Raw genomic sequence first — 25609 nt, 5'->3', positions numbered from 1 at the left:
CACTATTTAAAAGTGTGGCACATTTCCTAATAATGCAATTTCAAATTAAAACCCCTGAACGGCACGTTGACTGGAGCACATACGTCTGCTCTCCTTATCGTTCCCTCATCATTGTGCAGGGGAGTAGAGAGCAGCAGCTTCTAGATGAAGAGCTGCGTGCGACAGGCTGCACAGCTCCAACTTCTCAGCGAGGGAACCATCTCCTGTCGCTGTGCCTGCTGCGTGCAGGCGTGTGTCGTGTGCAGCATATAATCAGATCCCAGTTTCTCATAGGAGGAGGGAAACAGGTCAAACGTTGCCTTTGACTTTTTTTTAAACGTCACCTGTGTTAAACCACATTTGAAGCTGTGTCAAGATTCATGGAAGTTCGAACCCAAATGAGATGGTTTGTGAAATAGAGGCTTTACATGTTGGGCGTCACCAGCTCATCCTGCCCTTATTACTGTTGCCTAGCAACAGATCTGCAGATAGACTTTTAATGTACCGTTTTGTACCTTTAGCTTTTTCGGTTGAATTGTGATAATTGGACGTGTGGTCGCTTGTCGGCGCCATCACCTCTTGTTGGTCGCTGAAGTGCAATGAATCCTGGGAAAGTCTTGGCCGGAAAGGACGCAGCTGTTGGAGCCTTCGTTTTTTTTGGGCATTAAAAGGAAGCGTTTGTTGGACAAATCTGAAGAAGCCTTGGAAGTGGGACATTCAAGTCTCGCTGCAGTGTCTCCATCGATCGTCAAATGCAAACTGGGAAGAACTTTTCAGTTTGGTCCATGTCCCATTCATTGACGTGAAGGAGGCGGGACTTATGACCTCTGTAAAGTCGTGCATCTTTATATAGAATCTATGTTTAACCAGTAACTTCAGGAATCAACACATCAACCTTTGAGATCACGATATTAAATCTAAGGCTGAAAACGTGCTGCTGATGAAAGTGTGGACACTGATGAATAAAAAGCTGAACAGGCTGAAGACATCGTCCTGGCTGACGTATCGATCGAGCTCCAGTTTGTCCAGTGACGGGGGAAAAGTAAGAAGATTTAAATTCAAGCTTCTGTTATGAAAGAATGTCACTGAGCGGTCACAGTGAGCTACAGCGAGGGGGACTCCAAACCGTGGCAGAGCTCCTGTTTCAGCTCGTTGTTCCTCCGCAACACAAAAAGCCTCCAAGACAACTGAATATATTATTCAGTCCTGGCTGGAGCTCATCTATTATGCCAAGTCATATATTGATCCACGAGTTAAAGTAGATCTGGAGAGGCTGAGGCTGACTGACGCGGAGGAAGAGGAGGAGAGGAAGATGATGAAGGTCAAGAGGGAGGAGGGCGAGAGACGAGTGAACTGAGTTTTAGACGGAGTGGAGATAAGGGCAGAAGATTTTCTGTATGTTGGTGCGTGCGTGTGTGTGTGTGTGTGTGTGTGTGTGTGTGTGTGTGTGTGTGTGTGTGTGTGTGTGTGTGTGTGTGTGTGTGTGTGTGTGTGTGTGTGTGTGTGTGTGTGTGTACTATCTTGCACTTGATAAAGAGAGAGTGTGTGTATGGCAGCATACACTGTTCGTCAGTAAGCCTGTGTAGTGTTGTTCTCTGGGAAAGAAGATTAGGTGAGTGATAGGTTATCTGCCGCCAGACTACTGTAATCATATTAATACTGCACACACACACACACACACACACACACACACACACACACACACACACACACACACACACACTCAAACACACAGACACACACGCTTGCTAACCCATAGTTTTATCTGAGCTGTCAGTAGAAATACAGTACAACAGACCTAACACAACATCCACACACACACACAGACACAAACAGACACAGACAGACACACACAGACACACACACACAGACACAAACAGACACAGACACAGACAGACACACACACAGACACAAACAGACACAGACAGACACACACACCATCGGGTCAAACGGAGGATGAAGTCCACCACAGTTAAAATATCTCACTAGGTCAGAGAGAGTAACGGAAAAAATAATCTCAACTCATCGTCCACAGACTCTGGGGCTTTAAACCTCATTTCACGCTCTTTATTAAACAACTTGGCTCCGTTAGAGAAACTTTCACACTTTTACATTTTAGTTTTAAAATGCACGAGAGTTCTGCTCTAACGTTAAAACATTTTAGTTTGAAAACTCCAGGGTTGTGTTTGAGTCTGGACGGACACAAACTGAGACTTTAGTCAACGATGACGTTCTTTTCCCGACTCTCATCAAACTGACGACCAGCGGTGACACTTACCGTCAGTTACTAAGCAACCAACAGCAGAGTCGACAATCTACTTCCTGTTCACGCCACTTGACCAGTGTACATAAAGTTTCAGGTGCGGACAGAGAATATTTTCTCCTACGGAACTAAAACGTTCAGATTGTTATCATCTTAAACACTGTTTTAAAACGAACACATATTAGTGAGGACGCAATCTATTCACGCTAAGTTTTTACGTCCATGCATCAGACCTCATAGTTCCAGCTTCAGTAACGCGTGATGCAGTTCTTTATCTCACCCTCTCTCTCAACTTGAGTTTCGCTGTGTAGTCTGTGTACCTGTCACTTTGAATCTACTGCACGTGAGAGTGAACATAGATTGAATTAATTATGTGGGAAATGCTGCAGATCTGCACCAAAGTCCAACCCCGACACAAAAATCCATCGTTTCTGTGTAATCCTGCTACATAACTAACTGACGCTGATGAAAACCTCCTCGACGAAGGTAAAGATGCAAGTTTTACTACAAAGGATTTGCTTGTTTAACTTGTCTCCTGTTAAGTATCTACTCAACTTCCTTAGGATTATTTATTCACTATTTCAAGGACACATTCTTTACGTCCTTTATGTAAACTGGCGTCTGACAAGTTAAATTCAAAAAGATGGAGTTCTCCACATCTTCGGGGTGTTGGTGCATTTTCCGCCTTTGTTCTCTCTCACATTACTTCAGATGTTCAGTTGAGTTTTAGGTCACGGAGAGATTTTCAATATTACATAAAACTCAATCTTGTCCAAAATGTCAGTTACACCACATTCACACTCACACCCTCAGTGTGCCACCCGCATGACCTCGTCCTCCTCCACCGCCAAGTGATCTCTTCAGACAGTTTACTCTCAGTCTCCACACGCACACACACACACACACACACACACACACACACACACACACACACACACACACAAGTCATGTGATCAGCAGGATTATCCCTCTTGAGTTCATTCTGCATCTCAGCAATCAGTCATGGCTTAACGTGGGGAGAGAGACAGAGCAAGATATAAGTTGATATGTGGCTTGCTATCAATGCTCCGGCGCTCAGTAAACCATTATATGGAGATCTTGTGATGAGGATATATTGTGTACATGTGTGCGAGAGTGTGTGTGTGTGTGTGTGTGTCTCTGCAGCTGCATCCTAATTGAGATTTATAGCCTGTCGTGTTAGCGAGGAGGAAAAAATTCACTTTCAAACCGGCTCTGTCACAGCTGCTGAGCCCGTCTGACTGCTGCATGCTGCACAACACGTTTATCCCCCGGGGGCTCAACCTAAACTTAACCATAACCGACACATGCCCAACTTAACCCTGACCTGCACCCGACTGTAATAGAAATGAATGAATAGTAATGAATGAATCCTCACTGGGGGGGGCACAGAGTTTGCCTCCAATTAGAAAAGCTGTCCCCAGTCAGCTGGTTGCAAATCTCAAATCCGTCTCCAAAAGCAAACACACGTTTCTCCTGAGCCGAGGCTCTTTGTCAGCCATTAATTTCTCCCTTGTTTCTGTACACATGCACACACACACACACACACACACACACACACACACACACACATGCACACACACACGCACACACACTCCCCGTTTCTGTTCCTAGCGCCGGGATAATCATCCACGTTCTGAATTCTCATATCCTCCCACGCCAGAATCTTTCTGCTCCCGTGAGCGGAAAACCAGAGCACCCCGTCTCCTCTCTCCTCATCGCTGCCTCTTACCCTGCAGTTGTCATGAATCCTCTGTGTGTGTGTGTGTACAAGTGTGTGTTTGTGTGCATATGTGTGTGTTTGTGTGCATATGTGTGTGTGTCACTCAGAGGCTGCCTGCAGGCCAAGCTTTGTAGGGTCTACCATTACGATTTTGTGATGACTGTGTGTGATACAGTTCCAAATGGAAACCCTGTGTGTGTGTGTGTCTGTGTCTGTGTGTGTGTGTGTGTGTAGTTGCAACTAAACTAAACTACCTGTACAGTACTTATGCATGGAACTGTGCAGCAGCAGTATGTGCTTTTCTGCAGGTATGTGTGTGCCTCTGTGTGTGTGTGTGTGTGTGTGTGTGTGTGTGTGTGTGTGTGTGTGTGTGTGTGTGTGTGTGTGTGTGTGTGTGTGTGTGTGTGTGTGTGTGTGTGCGTGTGTGTGAGTGTGTGTCATCACTGCTGAGTTTGTGCACAATGTGCACTGTGACAAATAGCTGATCTGTCTGGGAATGTGTGGGCGGGATTCTACTTCAAGAGTATGTCGGAGCAATTAGAGTTGGCCTCAACTACAAATACACACCCTGCTACACACAAACACACAAACACACACACACAAACATCAGATGTACGTGAGTAGAGTTGCAGCTGCAGGATTCCTACAGTGTCTGTACATTTGGATCTGATGTAACAGGACGTGCTCTGCTCATGTCGGACGAGATCTCCTCCAGCTGGTAAATATAGAAATGGCCGACAGACAAACGTCAGGATTTATCTCCCACAGAGTTTCAACGAGTCTCAGCTCAAACTTCTGCTTCTTTCCCAAGAGAAGAAATATGGAGTTGTCAATTTTTGCTTTGTATCAGCAGAGGATGATTCTTTTTTAAAATAGTATCGGTGCAGCCAGCAGACTTGAGAAGGGACAATCTATAATTAAGTGTTGGCCACTCTGTATCTCGTCTTATATTTATCTCATCAATGATAATAATGATGAGGGAATACATTTTTATTTTGCAAATAAATAACTTTGAGAAAAAGTATAATTTGTTCTCACCCACATTTTCAGACAGGAACTCCAGAGAATGTCAGCTGATGTTTTAGTGATGAGACAAATACTCACTTTACAGCACAGTTCTGTATGTAAACATCTCAAGTTATCACTGGTGTTTACATGGATATTTTATTATATGTAAAGACATTAAATATATATTATATCTACAGAATTTATGCTGTAATGCATCAAATTCCCCTGAATAAAGGATTTTCTTATCTTATCTTATCTTACACATTGATACCACTCTGAGATATTATCCGTCTCTCTCTCTCTCTCTCTCTCCCTCTCTCTCTCTCTCCACCTCTGTCTCTCTCTCTCTCTCTCTCTCTCTCTCTCTCTCTCCCTCTGTCTCTCTCTCTCTCTCTCTCTCTCTCTCTCTCTCTCTCTCTCTCTCTCTCTCTCTCTCTCTCTCTCTCTCTCTGCAGGAGAACCACTGCAGGAGAATAAAGATCCTCGGCGACTGTTACTACTGTGTGTCCGGACTGACCCAGCCCAAGGCGGACCACGCCCACTGCTGCGTGGAGATGGGCCTGGACATGATTGACACGATCGCGTGAGTCACAAACACATAAACCTCCACCTACAGTCTTATGTTCTGTATAACATGTATGTGTCCACCCACATGTATGTAGAGGGATACATATATATATATATATATATATATATATATATATATATATACTGAATTTACCAAGACAACAGATAGACAGGGAGGGAAGCCTGTTCAAAGTCCTGGGTCTAGTTTATAATGGCCACTATTTCAGATTTTATACCAAAAGCCGTATTCATCTATTCTTTTCAAAATTATTATCTTTCCGTCTGTATTTTCAGAGATTTGAATCAATATAAATCAAACTGAAAAGGATTCACAGTTATATTTGTGCCTCATTCCTGAGCAAGCAATTTCAAATTTGAAGATTTTGAAGCAAAACTAATTTCATTTGAGCAAAAGAAATCAATTCTGTGCACAAAATCTGTATGTTTACCATTATCCATATTAACATGCAATAATGTTTGCTTGCTTATAATTTCACTTCAAACTATAATTATGTGCTTACAAAGCACATTTTTAAAATCTTAAATGACTTTCATAGAAATGAAACAGATATAATGTTGAATCTTTACATCGTCGAGCTTCATCTCAAACTGGGACAGAGTTGAAACCATTGAACATAACTCAGGAACGTTGTGTTCAGACACAACAAAGCAACGCTGGAAATATCAATTTAAAGTCTTCCTGTTGACATCAGACATATTTACAATATAAAAGACTCTTGGTGGCACACGTGTGCAGCTCCACCCCCCCGACATGTCGACACACAGCGAGCCGTTCCGTCCTCATGTTCTTTCCCTGCTGCTGCGTCTGAGTGGAGGGATGCCGCTGTCGGAGTCCTTTATCTCAGAGGACAGGTGCTGCCATACACACTCCTCCCTCCCTCCGTGTGTGAGTGTGTGTGTGTGTGTGTGTGTGTGTGTGTAGTGTGTGTGTGTGTGTGTGTGTGTGTGTGTGTGTGTGTGTGTGTGTCTGTGTGTCAGTGTGTGTGTGTGCAGCATCCCTCCTTTTCTTTTTCCACATCCCTGGAAACACACACACACTTTGCCAGCTCTCTGTTTCCCTCCTCGGCTCCGTCCATGACGCCGTCTGAAGTGGCTGAGCTCCTGCTGGTGACCGGCAGCAGTGTGTGGTGATTCACTGGAGAGGAGAGGCTTTGGAAAAGTCCTGCTTTATCTCCTGTGCACCCCCACACAGCGATGTGAGGGTTAGGGTGCACCAGCACATGTATAAATCTACACACACATGAAGATAGACACAGTGCACACACAGTGCACACGCTCTTGAATTGTTTTGTTCTGAAGATGAACAACACAGTCGTTGACACTGGACTGGAACAAACTTGTTTCTTTCGCCCATGAAATGAAGACGTCTGCAGCCCAGCACAGCCGCCACCTCCAGCTGGAACAGCTCCACTGGTTTTGGTCAAAATTAAAAGCTTTTCTCCTGCTAAGCTCAAAAGAGAGTCCAGCTGTTTGCAGAAATAAAATGTCCACTGAAGCGTTGAAGAAGAAATGTGTAACATGCACATGGATCCAGTTCTGCAGCGCCAGAGGCAACAATACTTAACATGCTGATGTAACATTCACCACGTCCACGCTCTTAGTTTAGCAAACACACTGTACCCGTCTCCACTTCCTCTGTGAAGACGTTTTACCCAATGATATCAAAAAAGTTATTAAAATCTAACGTATCTTGAACCTTTACTGCAGCGAGCCACCAGGGGGCGATTGAGATGCTTTGGTTTCACTTTCGAGAAGCCGACATGTCGTCCGTCTTAATTCACATTCTATGTTTAGGTTAGTCGAGGTTTAGCATGTTAGCATTTTATTTACCATCATACGCTAAGAGAATCTATATCCGATGGGATCGGTTCTATCAGTGTTGGACGATGAATAATTCTAATTCTGAACTGATGATGGCGCCAGATGAAAGTCGGAGGTTTACCGAAGTTATTTCAGTTCTGATGCAGTCGTGTTTTTCATGGAAATTGAGATTTGGCAATTGACGATGATGAAGATGGACGATGATGTTTCCTTGGTGTAGTTACCTGTAAGTGCCTTTCTTCTCCCTGCAGGTCCGTGGTGGAGGCGACCGAGGTGGATCTCAACATGCGTGTTGGTCTGCACACAGGACGCGTGCTGTGCGGCGTGCTGGGCCTCAGGAAGTGGCAGTACGACGTCTGGTCAAACGATGTCACACTGGCCAATGTGATGGAGGCCGGAGGGCTGCCGGGGTCAGTGCTGAGTGTTACACACACTGAGCAGCTACAGTACAAACACACTCATTCAGACGCACAACATCCCAGCAACACACAGAATAAGGCTTAATAATGTGTCCGTCACATTAACAGATGTTGAAATGCAAGATTTTTGCTATTGAACAGTAGGAACGTAAAGTTTAAAGATGTGCCAAATGTCCAGATCTTATATCTTAATCCTTTAAAAGACATATTCTGCACATATACAGGCTTGTAATTTTAGCTTGGTCCATGTCCCATCTGCTAACACGGAGGAGGCAGGGTTCATGGTCTATACTGCAGCCATCACATCGACAGTATAAAACTGTGTTCACCTTTAAGAAGTCACCTCATGTTTTCTACTTTAAAAGATATTCGGATTAAACGATTTCCCTTTGAAGCGGCTTCATGAATTTCCTCCAAAAAGAACTGACGCAGCAGCTGAGAAACACGTCGCAGCACTAAGATTAAATTAAAGACACTTCATTCAAGAAACCTCATCGACAGTAACAAGCTGATTTTCATTTACAAAGCAGTGAAATGAGGTCACTTCAGCGGCTCAATCTGGTCTTGTTTCAAGTGAAGTAATACGATTTTAGGACTCGTTATGAGATTAAATGAGTCGTTAGGAGGAAGATTTATTTGCTGTGAAGAGTTTTGAGCAAGTTAAGAGGCCATTAGGCCGATGGAAAGAACGAGGGGGGGGTGGGTAATGATTTGAGACCTGAGCAGCTGACTTCTATCAATAACTGCTTTTCGTTCCTCTGCTCGCAGCAAGGTGCACATCACCCGGACGACCCTGGAGTGCCTGAACGGAGACTACGAGGTGGAGCCGGGCTTCGGACACGAGAGACACGCCTTCCTGCAGAAACACAACATAGAGACTTTTTTCATCGTGCCGTCCCACAGACGCAAAGTACGCCACGCAGGACGAGTTCTTTCCTTCCCCGCATCCTCCCTGTCGCTCTCTCGCACTCAAGCCGAGAGGTGACACATCTGTCAGTGTTGTAATAGTTGATCCTCTGACGCAGAGCGGGAGGCAGGCCATGTGTTAAGCTGGCGTACACATGGCTGGTGTCACTATCTCTCGCCAACTGCGCACGTGCTCCAGAGCCGAGTGCGTCTGCTCACAGCATCGCACGTTCACAGATAAATGCACAAACACAGATAAACAGACGACGCATCCAGGTTTTCTAACAACACGCACTTAACAGTTTACTGTTGAAATCCCATTGAAGCCAGTTTTATTTACATGAATGAGATGATTCGACAAAACGTATAAAGATCCACCGTCTCATCTTTTAAAGAATCTCACGTCCCCTCTCTCTGTTTACTGCGGATGTGATGATGTGCTCGTAGCAACTTCATCTCCATAAAGATGCTGGAATTCAGTTAATGTGAACTTATATAAAGAGAAAGATTGTAGGTAAAACATGTCAAGTATAAATGTGAAGGATTGCACACTTGAATTGAGTGGGAGGCTCCTTCAGAGGCTGGAAATGAGCAGCCTGGTTGTAGTTGTTGACCTTGAAATGAAAAAGGTTTTATGTGTGAGATTCAAAGACTTCAGTGATCATTTATCACATTTACAGGATGAAGGGAGATAATGTTTCCAGTATTTTATTTGTGGCCTGTGGTTCATCTCTTGATCTTTATCTTTCTCCTCCAGATCTTTCCGGGTCTGATTCTGTCGGACATCAAACCAGCCAAGAGGATGAAGTTTAAGACCGTGTGCTACCTGCTGGTGCAGCTCATGCACTGCAGGAAGATGTTCAAGGCCGAGATCCCCTTCTCCAACGTCATGACCTGTGATGACGACGACAAGGTGACTGTTGTGTTCGTCTTCGTGCTGGTGCACCACTACTGCACTGGGCAGACACGAGTATCTCTGGGTTACATAGTAGGAATAAAAAAATCCTTCTTAATGGGTTGGTATGTCCATTTGTGATGGAGTGAAATCCTGCTCGGATTCTTAATCTTCTGCTACACACACACACACACACACACACACACACACACACACACACACACACACACACACACACACACACACACACACACACACACACACACGCAGTAATCTGGATTTCTCGATCTGGCAGCATCATAAGCACTACAGTATGCCCGCATTACAACTTCTTGTTGAACAGTAAGCCAGTGGAATAGATATTATTTGCAACTCCGTGTTAACCCGCTGCTCTGAAGCTCCCGGTGTGTGTCCCTGTGTTTGTGTAACGTTGTGCGGATGTTTTAAATGTGATTTGTGATTTGCTTTTGTGATGGTTACCGGTGAACCGCCATGACGCAGCGAGCGTGAGAGCGTCACGGTGCAGCGGGTTCGTCCCTCGGTCGAAGCTGTCAGAAACGACGTAGCAGCTGTAATCCGCCCGACCGTGTAGCTGGGCCAGGCATTAGTGCTTCATGATTCTGATGAGGTGGCATTATGACTGCTGGTAATCACCCACAGCCGGGTATCATCTGCTCTAATAGCATTAGCAGCATTGTTACGTGATTATAGCCAAAATCCTAGCATTGTGACACGGAGGAATTTTATAATAGAATTATGACACTGGAAACTGTTCTGGCCCCAAAAATATAAAATCATCTGAATCCAACGGCAGATTTCTGATTTATTTTATTTTTAGAAATAGCCCGTGGACATCGGCTCACGTTCACCTTCCCGACGTTACTTCTTTCAAAAGTTCGACTCCATCTTTTGCGCTCTTGTGTGGCGGTAGATGGGATTTGTTTGCCGGCCATCATCAACATGGTGTGTGAAATACTGCCACCAGCAGATGGCAACACTGAGTAATTTGTAATTTAACGTTATTATCGCATTTTTGTCATTTTATGCGATATTTACGTGATAAACAAATTATGCAGTTTCGCGAAAAACACTCTTATCTGCCTCAAACGGAACAAACTCAACACAATAAATCGTTTCAACATGCTAACATGGTAAAATGATAAATGCTACACTTTGAATATCAGGATGTTAACATTCACTAGTTATAGACATGCTAACTGTTGTCAACACTACGTACTATTCCATTTCAGGAGGCCATATGTACGCTTTTGCTACCAGTACCTTGCTAGCGTTAGCATCAACAGCTGTTCACTCACCGATCCAACAGAAACGTTGCAAGTTCAGAATCAAACCTGTGACGTCTCCAGAGGTTGGCGAGCAACGTTGTTGTGCTTCTGTTGCTGTTCCCTCTTTGTTTCTACTGGAGCTAGCATGCTAATCAGCTAGCATGCTAACCACCTGCCTCTTCTATGCCGCGTTCCATTACAGCTCGGAGCTCGGCCCTCAGAATGACGTTACGTCCGAATAACCCGAGTTGAAACCATTAGCCAGCTTCCCATTGTTAGCAAAACCAGTGCATAATAACGTTTTACTGCATTTCGTTACACCGTAGTAAAATGTCCACAGACAGTAATTGGACAGTAATGTGTGTACGACACATTAAACGACAGAAGTGCTAACGAACAGTAAAAACTACAGCTTTCACTACTGTTGATACACGGAGGGGCCATCTTGGATTTCTAAGTCGGGGGTGGTGATGTTCCTCCGACCTTCCGAGTCCAAATTCCAACTTGAGGTGGCGTAGTTTGAAAATTCCGAGCTCTGGGGTTCACTGGTTTTAATGGTCAATAGTTTCCACTGTAGTTAACATGCTAACCAGCCAGCGTGCTAACCAGCCAGCGTGCTAACCACGAGTCCTCGTCTTTCTCTGACTCTTCTCCAGAGCAGATATTCAGACACAGTTAAACATGGAGAGCGCAGCTGTGATTAAAAACATGAATCAAGGCTGCGTCACATTTCGTCTCCGGGCTCCGGTCGTGCGAACGCTCGCTGGCTTTAACGGGAGACTTTAAGATTATTAATTACACCTGTTCTTTTGCTGAGCCTGGTCTCAGACGTCAGCCCTGAGCAGATGGTTAATAATAAAGCTGATGATGTAGAGATGAGTCTGCGAAGCTCGAGTACGAGCTGGAGATTAAACCTCTAATTTATCTACAGAAATTTGTATTTGCACTAATATAAAAGCTCGTAATGTCACAGACATGATTTTCCCGTCTACAATTAGTCAAAACAAACTGAAAACCTTCATTATTGGTTCTGGCTCATCAACCGAGTACTTTAAATGATCCCAGAGTTTTGTCTAAAGGGTCTTTTCGGAGACAGTGCAGAGACTAACAGTTTATTTAAAGATCTGAATCTGTATATTATTTGGTTTCACTTCATTCCAGGCTTTACTTACACGTCGTACATATTAGGTACGTGTGTGTTTACCCACCGTGTCAACAATGAGAACTAAGTCAAGGTCAACTTTATTGTCAATTCTGCCACATGAACAGAACGTAGACGGGATAGAAATGCAGTTTCTCTCTGATCCCCGGTGTAAACATCTAAGTAGACAGAACATATAAGTACGCAACTTATTAAGTACTCAAAACATAGTACACTGTACGGCACAGTATGCGGCCATAAGCTGGATAGGATGAGAGTGGTGCAACCATTTGTTTTTCATGTGTATAATCATCATAACATCCCTACAAAGCCAGGACTGGGTGGTTGTTGACTTCTCCTTTAGTTGATAAAGTTATGAGAGTCTCCTGGAGCCTCGGCTGACTCCTCACTCTGGACGCCACACTGCATTTGTCAGCGTGGACATGCCGGACAGGCCCGGCCTCTGTGGAGACTGATTGTGTTGCCTCTTTGTGTGTCTGACAGCGGAGGGCCCTGCGGACCGCGTCGGAGAAGCTGAGGAACCGGACGTCCTTCTCAGCCGCCGCCGTGCAGCAGGCGCCGGGAACACGAGTCAACCGCTACATCGGGCGGCTCATCGAGGCGCGGCAGACCGAGTCCGAGACCACGGACCTGAACTACATCACCCTGTTCTACAAGAGCCGAGACAGGGAGCGCAGAGTGAGGCCGGACGCACACACACACACAGACACACACACACACACACAGAGACACACACATCTGCACAGAGCCCTGCAACTTTGATTCATGTTTACAAAAGGAAACAAAATAGAGCAATTACAGTTTCCTCATTACACACAAGGTAACATGGCTCCATGTTTCCCCCCCAATCTTATTATCTCACACACACAGTCTCTGATTCCCTTTCTTCCTTTCTTCCCCTCTCTCCTACGCCTGTCGTCTATGATGTGTGTCTGTGTGTGTGTGTGTGTGTGTGTGTGTGTGTGTCTGTGTGTGTGTGTGAGGATTCCACCCACCCTCTCAGGAGGGGGTGCAGATAATGATTCGGGAAAGTCTGAGTGGCACACGTGATATCTTTCTCCTGTGTGTGTGCGTGGGTAGAGTCATAAAGGAGAAACAGAACAAGGGTGTGTGTGTGTGTGTGTGTGTGTGTGTGTGTGTGTGTGCTTGTGTGTGTTCGTGTACATGTAGCTGAAGAAGTAAAACCATACACAAAGTAAAAAGTGGTTTAGTAGTAATTGGGTGCAATTTTAAATGATTCTGATTGTTTTTTTGTGCCCAATGAGAATAAAGTGAATTAGTACAAAGGTTTTATTTACTCCCACTCGACTAGCAACAGATTATTTTCATACGATGCCGTTAGAGTTCAGCTTCTTTGGGAGGAAAGATGAAAAACTCTTGTATCTGTTGTAGAAATTAAAATGACAAATTCAGAAACAAGCCATGAGCCCTTGTTCAGTCTTTTGATTGTGATGACGTAGTAAGTAAACTATTAAGATTTTAAGAATTCTAAATTGAAAACAGATTTAATTATCCCCTCTGACTGTAGAGGCCGCTGTTGCTCAGTAAAAGTTACACAATCACAAATGATGTCGGTCAGTGGTCAGCTCATCGGCGTCCATGTTAACGTACGTTCACACATTTCATTGCAATACGAGGTTCAATATCTTCAACTTCAACGTGGAGGAGCCAGGTGGGAATCAAACCACCAACCCTCCGACCTGCTCTACCCCCTGTACCGCATCCAGCTCTCAACATGAGGCCCTACGCACTTGTTCATTCGGTGTTTAGAAGCAGGGTCGTGATTCCCCTCGTGAAGATCTAGAACTGTAACACGATGAATTGTTTCTCTCAGTATCACCAGGTGTATGACGACCATTTCATCAGTGCTGTGGTTCTCTCTCTAATCCTCGCTGCGCTGTTTGGCCTCATCTATCTGCTAATGATTCCACAGTGAGTGCACACACACACACACACACACACACACACACACACACACACACACACACACACACACACACACACACACACACACACACACACACACACACACCACATTGGCAGTTTGTCCGTTGGTGTAGCATAATTAGATCGCTCTTGCCGGGCTGTAGTGACACAATTAGAGAGGAAGGTGATTTCACTGCAGTCAGTGGAAAACCAGGGAAACCCGTCTCACTCTGGTCTCCCCTCCTCTCCTCTCCTCTCCCTCCTCCCTCTCTCTCCTCCTCTCCTCTCCTCTCCTCCTCTCTCCTCTCCTCTCCTCCTCTCCCCTCCTCTTCCTCTCTCCTCTCCTCTCCTCTTCCTCTCTCCCTCTCCCTCCTCTTCCTCTCTCTCCTCTCCTCTCCCTCTTCCTCTCCTCTTCCTCTCTCCTCTCCTCCCTCCTCTCCTTCCTCCCTCCTCTCCCTTCCTCTCTCCCTCCTCTCCTCTCCTCCTCTCCTCTCCTCTTCCTCTCTCCTCTCCTCTCCTCTCCTCTCCCTCCTCCCTCTCTCCTCTCCTCTTCCTCCCTCCTCTCCTCTTCCTCTCTCTCCTCTCCTCCTCCTCTCCTCTCCTCTCCTCTCCTCTTCCTCTCTCCTCTCCCTCTCTCCTCTCCCTCTCTCTCCTCTCCTCCTCTCCTCTCCTCTCCTCTCCTCCTCTTCCTCTCTCCTCTCTCCTCTTCCTCTCTCCTCTCCCTCTTCCTCTTTCCTCTTCCTCTTCCTCCTCTTCCTCTCCTCTCCTCTCCTCTCCCTCTCCCTCCTCCCCTCCTCTCTCTCCCCCTCCTCCCTCTCTCCTCTCCTCTTCCTCCCTTCTCCCTCTCCTCTTCCTCTCTCAGGGGGATGCTGGTGCTGCTGCTGCTGGTGCTGTGTGTGTGTTTCCATGTGACCTGTGTCATGTATCTGCATCTCACCAGTGTTCAGGTAGGAGCTTCCAGACATGTCTCCTTTTGTATAGAGTTTATGAACCGATTCTCCTTTTTAGAAATATTACTACCTCGTTACACCACTTCAAAACAAATTATACTGTTATACCATCAGCAGAAACAAGGACTCATACATCTTCTTGAAATGTGTCTTGTTAATATTATAATGATTTTGCTTTACACTGAGCAGGAGTGTAAGGCTGTCTGGTAGTATTTGTTATATTATAATATTATACTTCTTTTTTTATTACATTAGTATTTATTATATTTTGGAGATGAAGAAGAAAAGTGAACACCCAGCAGCTCCTCTAAAGCTCAATACATGATACATCTCATTTCTAAGGCTAGCACTTTCCCCCTGCTCCCACTCTTTATGCTAAGCTAAGCTAATTACCTGCTGGCCCAAGCTTCATCTTCAGCACGCAGACGATAAAAGATCTGGAGAAAAGACAAAAGTTTATCTCCTGAAATATTAAAATATTTTTTATGAGGCCATTTAGAAGAATAAGCTGCAGTTTTTTATTTTTTATTTCATGTCATCAGAAAACTGTGGGCTTATTATAATTATACCTTCATATTTACTGTATCTTCTTGAACATCTTGGTCAAATCCCCTGAACAACAACAACGAACCATTTTAACACAGTTTAGACAAAAGGTTTTTGCATAAGTCAGGTGAGCAGGACTTTATTCTGCCTGTGTCCTGCCTTCATGACACTGTGGCGTTCTCACGCTACATTGAACCGTCATCGTGTCCTCTAAGCGCCTCCTCTAATTGGCACGCACACAATGAGCCACACCACAGAATGCAGCCGTTTCATTTTCACTCCCGACTAATGATGTGTCCCAAATGCTATTGAGGTGGATAAACAGGTGCTTCATTTACTGACTCCTTCTATTCACCTCCCCCCGTCCTCCTCGTCCTCCTCCACCTCCCCCGTCTCTCCCTCTGGTTCTAGTGCCAACCAGGCTGCCTCACCATCCAGATCCGGTCGGTGCTGTGCGTGTTCCTCGTCCTGCTCACCTACTCCGTGGTCCAGGCCTGTGTGGTAAGTCTCTGTGTTCACAACAGACATACATCTGTTGTTTAGTTTTTATTGTCGAGCACATTACTGCTTGAAACCAGCTCAAGGTGCTTTACAGAGCCAGAACATTTTCTGAAACGATATTGATGCCAAAGCTGTGGATATCAGCCGCTGTGCAGAACACTGGTCTGATACCAGTGTTCAGTTAAAGGCTGTTTACCTGTATCATCACTGTGAGTAACGGGGATCAATCTTTTATATGAAAGGCCACATCCTAAATAAAGATATAAATGAAGATGGACGACATGACAGCTCCTTCAAAATGAGGCCAAAGTGTCTGGATGGCTCTTAATTAGCAGATGGGATCTGAGCCAAATTACATTAAATCATTTTGCACAAAGGTGGTTTCTATCATATTAGGTCGTTGTTATCACACTGACGTACGATCGTGTTTCTGATAAGTTTGGTTTTAATTATCTGATGAGAGGAAAACGGGCTGAGACGTCAAGAGGGCAGAGATTTCTGAATAGAGCGAGGAAGTGGAGATATGTCAAAATATGACGAATAAATACATGTATATAGATTTACTGAATTGTTAGTTATTATTGAAATCCTTAGGAATCATGCATCATCTTCAGGATCAGGGCACACCGAATAAAATTATGAATAAAAATCTAAAATACTATAATTTTCATAATGGTGAGCATGTAAATTTATCATTAGTGTTGCAAAGCTTTTATTATTTGCCTAAATACAATATAATCGACTTAATTAAAGGGTCTTAAAAGCCTGTATGAAACTAATGATGATAAAAGCACTTGAGTTCGATGAGCTGTCGTCGTTTCATTGTTCTTCCAGCAGAGTTAAGTGTTTACACGTCTCTGCAGAACTTGGAGTTGGCAGAATCGCAGCCGAGCAGATGTTGCTGCCGAGTCTCAGAAGAATATAAACATCAACTGTTCAAGAGTAAAATGCTCATTCAAATATTTTAAACTTAAATTGGCTGGTGTCAACACACTGGAACTCAGTCGGTTTGTGTTTGTGTATAAACACTGATCTTTTCAGGACCTTGTTGACTGAAGTCTGGTCGAATTGAGGCTAAAGGTCATTTCTAAGGTCACGGTTCAGTTTAGGGTTAGTCAGATAGGAAGAAGGTTTTGCTGTAGCTAGATTTAAGGTTTTCCACAATGAATGGAGGTCAGTTTCTTCAGATTTTGCGCAAACAATCACTTGGACTTGAATCAAACTTTTTAAATTCCTTTATCACATTTGTGTCTTTCTAGACAAAAGTCTGGAAATACATGGATCGAACTGGTTGGAAGTTTTTCCAACAGGACCTACAGTTCTGCATATTATACAAACTGCATTGTCATGAATATACTGAAAACTGCTCGTAGGTGGGATGCGTTCCTTGGGGGAACGTGGCGTTGACGAACTCCAACCGCTCTGTGGACGTCGTCCTTGCGGACACGGGCGGCATCGAACCCTCCAACAGCACCGCGGAGGAAAGAGCCTGCTCCAACATGGCCTATGGTCTGCTCTCCTGCGTGGCCGGCACCCTCACTGTCGTGCCCTACCTCCGCGTGTCCTCGCTCCCCAAGATCTTCCTGCTCCTCCTCCTCTCTGTCACCTACACCGTCGTCATGGAGACCAGCGGCTACCGCCAAGCGGTGGGGTGAGACTGAGCTGCATGTGATGTGTGGTCTTAAACAACTAAAGATGTGCTGAGGTTGTTTATGTGAAAAAGTCCATTAAAGTTTTGTCTAAGTTCAGAACCCAAAGCAAAGAAAATGACTAAACTTTTACATTTAAAAGGACAGAAGCAGGAAATATTTAGCTTTATTGCTTTATTTAGTTCAGTTATTTGGCTTTTTCGTGTGTTTCTTTTTCGTGTCTCGACAAAACAATCACTTAACAGTGAATCACAAAAACAAAACTCCACTTTGTGTGTCTTCCAGTGGCGGTTTCCTCCACACGCGGGGCTACGACCCCGTGTTGGCGGTCGTGTTGTTCTCTGGAGCTCTGGCTCTTCATTCCAGACAACTGGACCTGAAGCTGCGGCTCGATTATCTCTGGGCTACTCAGGTATGTGTGTGTCTGTGGAACCTGTGGCTGCTGATGTGTGATCCTCTTATTAGGTCGTTTAGTTTAGATATATTCCGGTGGTTTGAGAGCGTTTCAGACGTTATTTGTCGGGTTGTTGGTTTGATCCTCATTGTCGACATGTCCCTTGAGCTTCAAACAGCTGATGAAAGCTTTTAAATGAAAGTAACATCTGAGCTCGGCTGGCTGGTTTGTTTGCAGGGATGATGGTTCAATTCCCCACTTCTCTTGTCTGTGTGTTGAAGTGTCCTTGAGCAAGACACTGACCCTGTGTGTATGTAGGTAAGAATGAGTGAATAGATTTAAATCAGAGAAAGAAACACGCTTCTAGATTTGAGTCTTTTTGTTTGAAGATAGTTAAAATATTTTTTTTAACTGATTTTAATTTCAAATTTATCTCTTAAACATCAAATCGTTGTCGGCTTTAGAATCTAAATATCATTCAGGCTCAAGTGGTGATTGATTGATTTTGACCATTTATCAATGAATTCCCTGTTTCGATCGTTAGTGTTTATTCCATGTAACAGATTATATGTTCAACAGTGAGAAATGTTTGAGGATGTTAAATATGTAATTACAGATCACGTCATAATGTGTATTTTATTTTCTAATAAGACTTAAAAAGATTCAGTCTTTAAATAAGTGATGTGATCTGTGATGGAATATTGTTGCACTGAAACATCTTGTAGGATTCTGTGGGATATTGTGGTTGATATGATGTTTTGTTCTCAGTGTGTGTGTGAGTTTATTTATATAAATATATATATATATATGTGTGTGTTCACATGCGCAGGCTTGAACAGTGGATAATCAAAGAGTTTCTATTTTTAGAATCAACAGAGGTTTGTGTTGTTTGCAAATCATTATCACCCTCTAGTGATAAGGTCGAGCTATTACATCCTCTGGTTGAGCTGCAGCAGAGCTTCATTGTGTCCAGACAGTAGAGGACGTGTGTCGTGTCATGTCTGTGTCATGTCTGTGTCATGTTCACGTTCATGTGAAGACTCGTCTCCTCCTGTGTGATCTGTGCTGGTGTCCAGGCCGTGGAGGACAGGGACGACATGGAGAAGGTGAAGCTGGACAACAAGAGGATCCTGTTCAACCTGCTGCCGGCTCATGTGGCTCAGCACTTCCTCATGTCCAACCCCAGGAACATGGTGAGAATCCACAGTCGTGTCCGGGCTCGCCCGGCGGGGAGCGTCAGCCTGAAGGAGCTGATGCCTCTGACTACATCTCCACAGCTTCCTGAGACGTCTGTAGGTCAGAGGGTGTCAGACGCTCAGGGTGAAACTGAAGCTTCTTCAGGTCCCTGAGTCCCACTCTTCTTTCAAAGACACGGACATTTCCATTAGTTGGGAAATGAAACCAAAGAATTAACATAATTAAATAAACGATAAAGTCACAAGGACAGAGAAATAACACAACTAGATTCCTTGATATCAAGTTCACTGTAAAGTATACATGCAGTATAAGTACACAGGTATTTTAGTACTTTCAATAACGTGTAAAAACTTTAAATTGCTTTCATATTTAACATTAAACATGTACTTCTGTCATCATGAAATATATTTGACTTAATCAATATCAAATGAGACATTTTGTCGTCTTGCACACGGAACTAGATTCAGTTAATTAACCGTCTTAACGAGATGAAATATAAAGACCAATCAGAGCAGATGTTTTTTCTCTGTCAGCAGAAGCAGGTCATATTTTCTGAGTTTTGTTCAGAAGTTGAGAAATGACGATACCAGTAGCTGAACTGAGGCTGTTTCAGAGACATCCCATTCTTTTCTAATGAGTCCCTGCACCTTCTCAGTCTCATCATGAACCTGCGAGCGTTCACCATGAGACTCGAGGTCCAGACGTCTTCAACTTTCACTTCTCAACCAAATTGAGTTCAGTTTGACCGAAGCCTCTCCTCTGACCCACCAGTCTCTGAACCTGTGTTCATCAGCCTGTGTGGATCTAATCTGAGCATCTGCAGGTTTCACTTCCAGCTGATTATCAGGTTTGATTCTGCAGAAGTTAACAGTTGCTGATTAAACCTGGAAGCTACCGGCTTTGTGTTCGGCCTCGTTAATAGATTCTCTCTCTCTCTCTGGGTCCGAGCCGTGTTTGGTTCTGCATGTGGGAAAATATCCTGCCTGTTCTGGACAATGGCTCCGCTTCCCCGACCATGTGTTGTGGTGTTAAAATGGAAGTGTGAGCTGTCTGTGTCCACTGATTGATGAACATCCCCTCCACTGATCTGTGTTCCTTCCTCGGGCCCCCGCTCGCCCTCCTCCTCAGGAAGTGATGAAAACATACATCCCTCCGCCTGCGAACCAGGAAATACTCGGCCCCTCGCGAGGAGCAGCCTGGTTTGTAAACAGAGGAGCTGGGTCCACATTCCTGCTGCCCGTAGTAAAATATGGACATTTAGTGGGTGTGGCTTAGGATCCAAATTTAAACTATTTCCATTTGTCATTCAAAAATACTTATACATTCGATATGAAAGAAAAACTGACCCCAAAACACAAAATTTATATTTATTTACATTATATCGAGGATAAAAACATTAACTGCACATAATTCACTCAGGAGTCGGAGGAAAATTCTCATCCTGGTGTTTACAATCAGCAGTTTAATGCTGAAATATATATAATTTTTTATTCTTTATTAGAAATTATTCCATTAAACAGGATAAAAGCATGAAAATGAGACGAACACCATCAGTCTTGCTTCTTAGTTTTTCATCTCCTGTTCCACAAAACACCGGTTCCACTAAAGTCTCTTATAATAGAACACACTGTGATTGTGTAATTAAAACGTTCATCTTGTGAGTAAATGGAGCAGAACCATCGTTGGGACACAGCTTTGACGTTGCAATCCAGAATTGAGCCTATTTAACATATTAGAATAAAATCGGGGCTAAGTTGTTGTGTGATGACGTCAAGAACTGCAAGAAGCTTGATCTTCTAATGCAAAGCTAATTATCAGACTTTCTAATGTGTAAAGCTCCAGAAACACTGGCTCCTACATTTCCCATGATGCAGCTGGACAGGCTCTTGCGTTCCACCCTGTCCTCCAGGTGAAGTCTCCCATCGTCCCAACAACAGAGTGGAGCCTTCAGATGCTTCAGACGTTATAACAGACGTTTGGTTTGGTTTGTTTGTTTACGAGCGAGATTACACAGAAACTAACCATGAAACCGGGAGGGAACCAGGATGTGGTTCAGGTCTGAGAAGAGCCCATAAAGGTTTGGTGCTGATCCATCACCTTGTGATCAGGAGATCAGGAGATCACAGGATGATCAAAGGAGGTTTTTTAATATTTTCATTAATTTAAGGACCTTGGCGTCGATTTGAGCTGAGAGACATTTTAGTATTTTCATTATAATGATCAAGTACCCTGAAGAGATTAAAAGTAAAAAGTGTTTACTGTACGAACTCGTTTAGCTAGAAACTCGTTATTATTCAATAACACTATGATAATAAGATATTCACAGAAAGGAAACTAGTTCTGATCGTGGTTCCAGGTTCTTTTCTCAGAATATTCCACCCACATGCAGCAGTTGGTCTGTTTTCAATCCTCATTATTTTACCCCAGTGGAATCCTGTGTACGTTATGGATCCACCTGCTTTGGGCCAATCAGACGACACTGGGTTCTGGTGAGTCGGTTAAACTCCCTGTTGGTTTGGTGCCTTAGCGAGAACCCAGAACTGTGTCACAGTAACAACAGTAAGTTCCTATCCTTCAACAATCAGTGGGCCACGCATCAGACGACGCAGGGATCATCTGAGGCTCAGACTAGTAAACACTGGGAACAGGAAGTGGGCTCCCGGCACGCCGGTGACCCCATTGAGCTACGGTGTATAGATAGACTTCCTCTCTTTCCTCTGGGCTAAAGTTCATCCATACACTGTATTCATAACACAACACAGTGGGACCTCAGTGAATCTGCTGCTGCTGCAGTGTTTACCTGCGACTCATCCGTCCTGCGCACACGCACCATATTAACACCAGCAGCTTTTGAAAGGTGACGGACAGAGTTTGAATCTCTGTTGCTCGTAAGCTGCAGTTAACCCAAGAAAATGTGTGTTTTCCTCACTTTTATCACTGTCATAGATTTAGTTTGATTTGTTTAGTGCGTCAATTGGAACCAGAACTTCACTTTGTTCCTATTAAATCTTTATTTTGAGTTTCAGTCCCTCTCTGACCAGAACCCAATCCTCCTCTCCTCCAGGACCTGTACTACCAGTCCTACGCTCAGGTTGGCGTTTTGTTCGCCTCCATCGCCAACTTCAACGACTTCTACATCGAGCTGGACGGGAACAACATGGGAGTCGAGTGTCTGCGGCTCCTCAACGAGATCATCGCCGACTTCGACGAGGTGATGAAACAGCTTCTGAAAGTTTCACGTTCTGCGTTTGGAGAATCTGAAGATCTGGTGCAAGATGAGCTGGATAAAGTATTTCTCGAAGTTAAAGTGCATCATACAATGTTTATTGGTGCGATACAGAGAAATGGTCCCAGATGGGAAAGTTCTTCTTCCTGCAGGAATCTGTTTGTGTGAACTCAAACTGACAGTTTAATGTCTTCCTCCTCTTCTCTCCTTCCTCCCAGCTGATGGATAAAGAGTGTTACAGGGATATCGAGAAGATCAAGACCATCGGCAGCACGTACATGGCTGCAGTCGGGCTGGTTCCTACGACTGCCTCCAAGGTACACTCACTATATTTAGACGCTTGAATGAAACCGTTCAGAATGCACGGTGCATTTTCTTGAGAGGCCTGTTATTCTCAGGTTGTTATTTTCTGGGGTGTTGACGTTCAGAACACGTTTCACTCCACAAATCCTCTGTGAGGGATTACCGGCCCCTGTGGCGTCAGCATATTTCACATTCATAAAGTTTCTTTAAATCCTGCAAAGCTGACAAACAAAAGAGCCCTTTCTGCAACTTCTGCAAACGTACCAGCCGCTGACGGCCGAGGTGCTTTCACTGCGGTGGTAGATGGGAACAATATGTTCAATCATGTCAGGACACAGATGCACATGATGCACATAATTCTGTTTCATTGATTCTCAGGCAAAGAAGTCCGTCACCTCACATTTATGCACAGTGTCGGATTTTGCCATCGAGATGTTTGACGTCCTGGACGCCATCAACTACCAGTCTTACAACGACTTTGTCCTGAGAGTAGGTGAGGGAACACACACACACACACACACACACACACACACACACACACACACACACACACACACACACACACACACACACACACACACACACACATGCAGACGTACATACACGGGTCTACATAAACATCGGTGTTACAGCTCCTGACCTATTTGCACTGGACACTGTGGACGCTCAGTGCCGGTAAGTTTGGCAGGAAATGCATCACAGAAAGAGCGCTGCGCTGCAGGAAGCTCGTCACAGCGAGACCTGAAGTTCTAGGTTCCATTGTGTTGGGTATCCTGTGGGGAGCCTGCGACAGGAGCCCGTGTTTAATCCCAGTGTAGCCTGGTGTACACAGTGCCATCCTGTCTGCAGACTGTGGGGCTCCGCGTGCAAGAAACCTGCGTATGTTAGTATGTCCCACATCGCAGAAGCTGTCGGTAATTTGCGTAGGACGACTGCACATGTCCAGAATCTGCAGAGAAGCAAACATGGGTCAAGGAGCTGGTGGGTTGATGCCTGCAGAAAATAAATAATCAGTCTCACACTAGTTTGCATGAATGTGATTTAGTAATAAACTGAGAATAGAAAAGACTCAGAAGTGATGAACTGGTCTGGAGCTTTCACAGCGGGTCGTCCACTAAGGTCGATGGTTTGATCCATGGCTCCTCCAGTCTGTGTGCTGAAGAGTTCTTGGACGAAATTGATTTTATATGAACCTAAAACTGGAATAAACGTAGAACAGCTCTAGAGCTCATGACCCGGATGTTGTGGACTGATTCCAGGTATCAATGTGGGTCCGGTGGTGGCCGGAGTGATTGGAGCCAGGAGGCCTCAGTACGACATCTGGGGGAACACGGTGAACGTGGCCAGCAGGATGGACAGTACCGGAGTTCAAGGGAAGATCCAGGTACAGTTCTGCACTGGCTTTGCAGCAGGGCCGAGAATATTTATCGTGTATTATGTGTTTCTCTGCGTTTCGTCTCCAGGTGACCGAAGACGTTTATCGCGTCATCGCCGACCACTACGACTTCGTCTGCCGCGGCCAGGTCAGCGTGAAGGGCAAAGGTCAGATGCTCACTTACATCCTGGAGGGGCGGCGACAAGGCGGCAGGCCACCTCAGACCCAGGAGCAGCTGCCCGGCAACCCGGACCGCCGGACGAGCGCGTTCGCCCACGGCAGCGTGTGCACCAGGCTGAGCCCCGCCCCCACCGTCACCACCTACGCCACCATCAGGAACCCGAGCCCGAGCATGGCCAAGCCGACCACCTCCACCAGCACCACCAGGTACCTGCCCTCTGTCCCCACGGCTATGGTGTGACCGACGCTGTCTCCATGGTGACCGTGGGAAACGGGAGAATGATGGCGTGGAGCAGAGAGAGCTCCGTTCTTCTTCTACCGAGGCTGACGCACTGATCATCCAATGGGAGGCCTGCGTTTAGGATTGGGGCGGCCTCCATCGGACTCACGCCTCCAGGGGGGCGTCAGGCTCCGGGACGTGTTAGCCACGTTGCTCCGTAAACCAATCACAGGCCAAGGATGTCTCCACGATTTCAGAGTCGACGCCGCGAATCCACGAAATAATAAGAAACACACTGCAATGCACCATGGGTAGTGTAGCGCACAAGCCTCAAACACATCCAGAAGTTTCCGCCGACCGTTTTCTCTCAGTATAAAACCAAATCAGTGCTGTTGCCTTAGCAACCGCTCCTCACGATGAGTTTCTTGCCATTTTCTTTTCGTTGCCTTTTGTTGATTCATCGGACTCTGACTCAGATTCGTGGTCACAGGCGCGTCGCCGTCCATCAGACGCCTGTTTTCAAAGTGGATGAAGCCAAATGTATAATTGTAAAAAGGCAGTTTTAACGATTTAAAGCTGCCGAAACACAACAGGGCATTGCCTTCAATCGTTTCCCGGGTTGGTGGCGACGGCACGTTTCTGCCCCTTCGCTGAAGCCCTTTGGACGGCGCCGCTCGCCTCGGCGTCTTTAAGTGCATGATGCCGCTGCTGCATTTCAGTCACGTTTCCGTCTGTTCTCCCTGTGATGCTTGACTTCCAGATTCTTCCTCGTCAAAGTGTAGCAATAAAGCGTCTCCTCTCTCAGCCTCCCTGCATGCTGTAGCCGGCTGGATCCTTCCACCCGATCGTGTATGTAGCCAATAGCGTGTGCGTCGCCACACACATGTGTATCTCTGTGGAGTTGAAGCATGACTTAGATAAAAAAAACTATTTTCCGTATCGTGCGAGTGTGATTCCTTCCTCATGGAGTTCTATTTAAAAACAGAAAAACTTTTTATTTCCCGCGTGCGTGTTTACGAAGAACTATTTTCTATTGTTGAGATATTCAGTTTGACTATTTTTATGAACTAAAAA

The 25609-nt window shown here is 45.0% G+C and overlaps 1 protein-coding gene across 2 annotated transcripts in view; it reads left to right on the top strand.

The window, feature by feature from the left end:
* Window positions 1-25175, top strand: part of LOC118120649 (adenylate cyclase type 1) — a 36130-nt gene extending 10955 nt beyond the window's left edge. The window contains exons 5-20 of one of the 2 annotated variants that reach the window (XM_035175777.2): window positions 5447-5574; window positions 7652-7810; window positions 8588-8729; window positions 9483-9638; window positions 12552-12746; window positions 13903-14000; window positions 14857-14941; window positions 15902-15991; window positions 17365-17642; window positions 17926-18052; window positions 19111-19227; window positions 22296-22442; window positions 22676-22774; window positions 23139-23253; window positions 24020-24144; window positions 24224-25175. In XM_035175777.2, coding sequence (XP_035031668.2) covers window positions 5447-5574; window positions 7652-7810; window positions 8588-8729; window positions 9483-9638; window positions 12552-12746; window positions 13903-14000; window positions 14857-14941; window positions 15902-15991; window positions 17365-17642; window positions 17926-18052; window positions 19111-19227; window positions 22296-22442; window positions 22676-22774; window positions 23139-23253; window positions 24020-24144; window positions 24224-24556 — 2394 coding nt within the window. In that variant the 3' untranslated portion in view covers window positions 24557-25175. Of the gene's footprint in view, window positions 1-5446; window positions 5575-7651; window positions 7811-8587; window positions 8730-9482; window positions 9639-12551; window positions 12747-13902; window positions 14001-14856; window positions 14942-15901; window positions 15992-17364; window positions 17643-17925; window positions 18053-19110; window positions 19228-22295; window positions 22443-22675; window positions 22775-23138; window positions 23254-24019 lie in introns of both variants that reach the window. The other variant, XM_047342926.1, reaches the window with a different exon arrangement.
* Window positions 25176-25609: the final 434 nt, after the last annotated feature.

Source organism: Hippoglossus stenolepis, chromosome 14 (assembly GCF_022539355.2).
Source record: "Hippoglossus stenolepis isolate QCI-W04-F060 chromosome 14, HSTE1.2, whole genome shotgun sequence".
Taxonomy (NCBI): domain Eukaryota; kingdom Metazoa; phylum Chordata; class Actinopteri; order Pleuronectiformes; family Pleuronectidae; genus Hippoglossus; species Hippoglossus stenolepis.
Note: the sequence above shows the minus strand (reverse complement) of the source record. Positions and strands in the feature narration are given on the sequence as shown.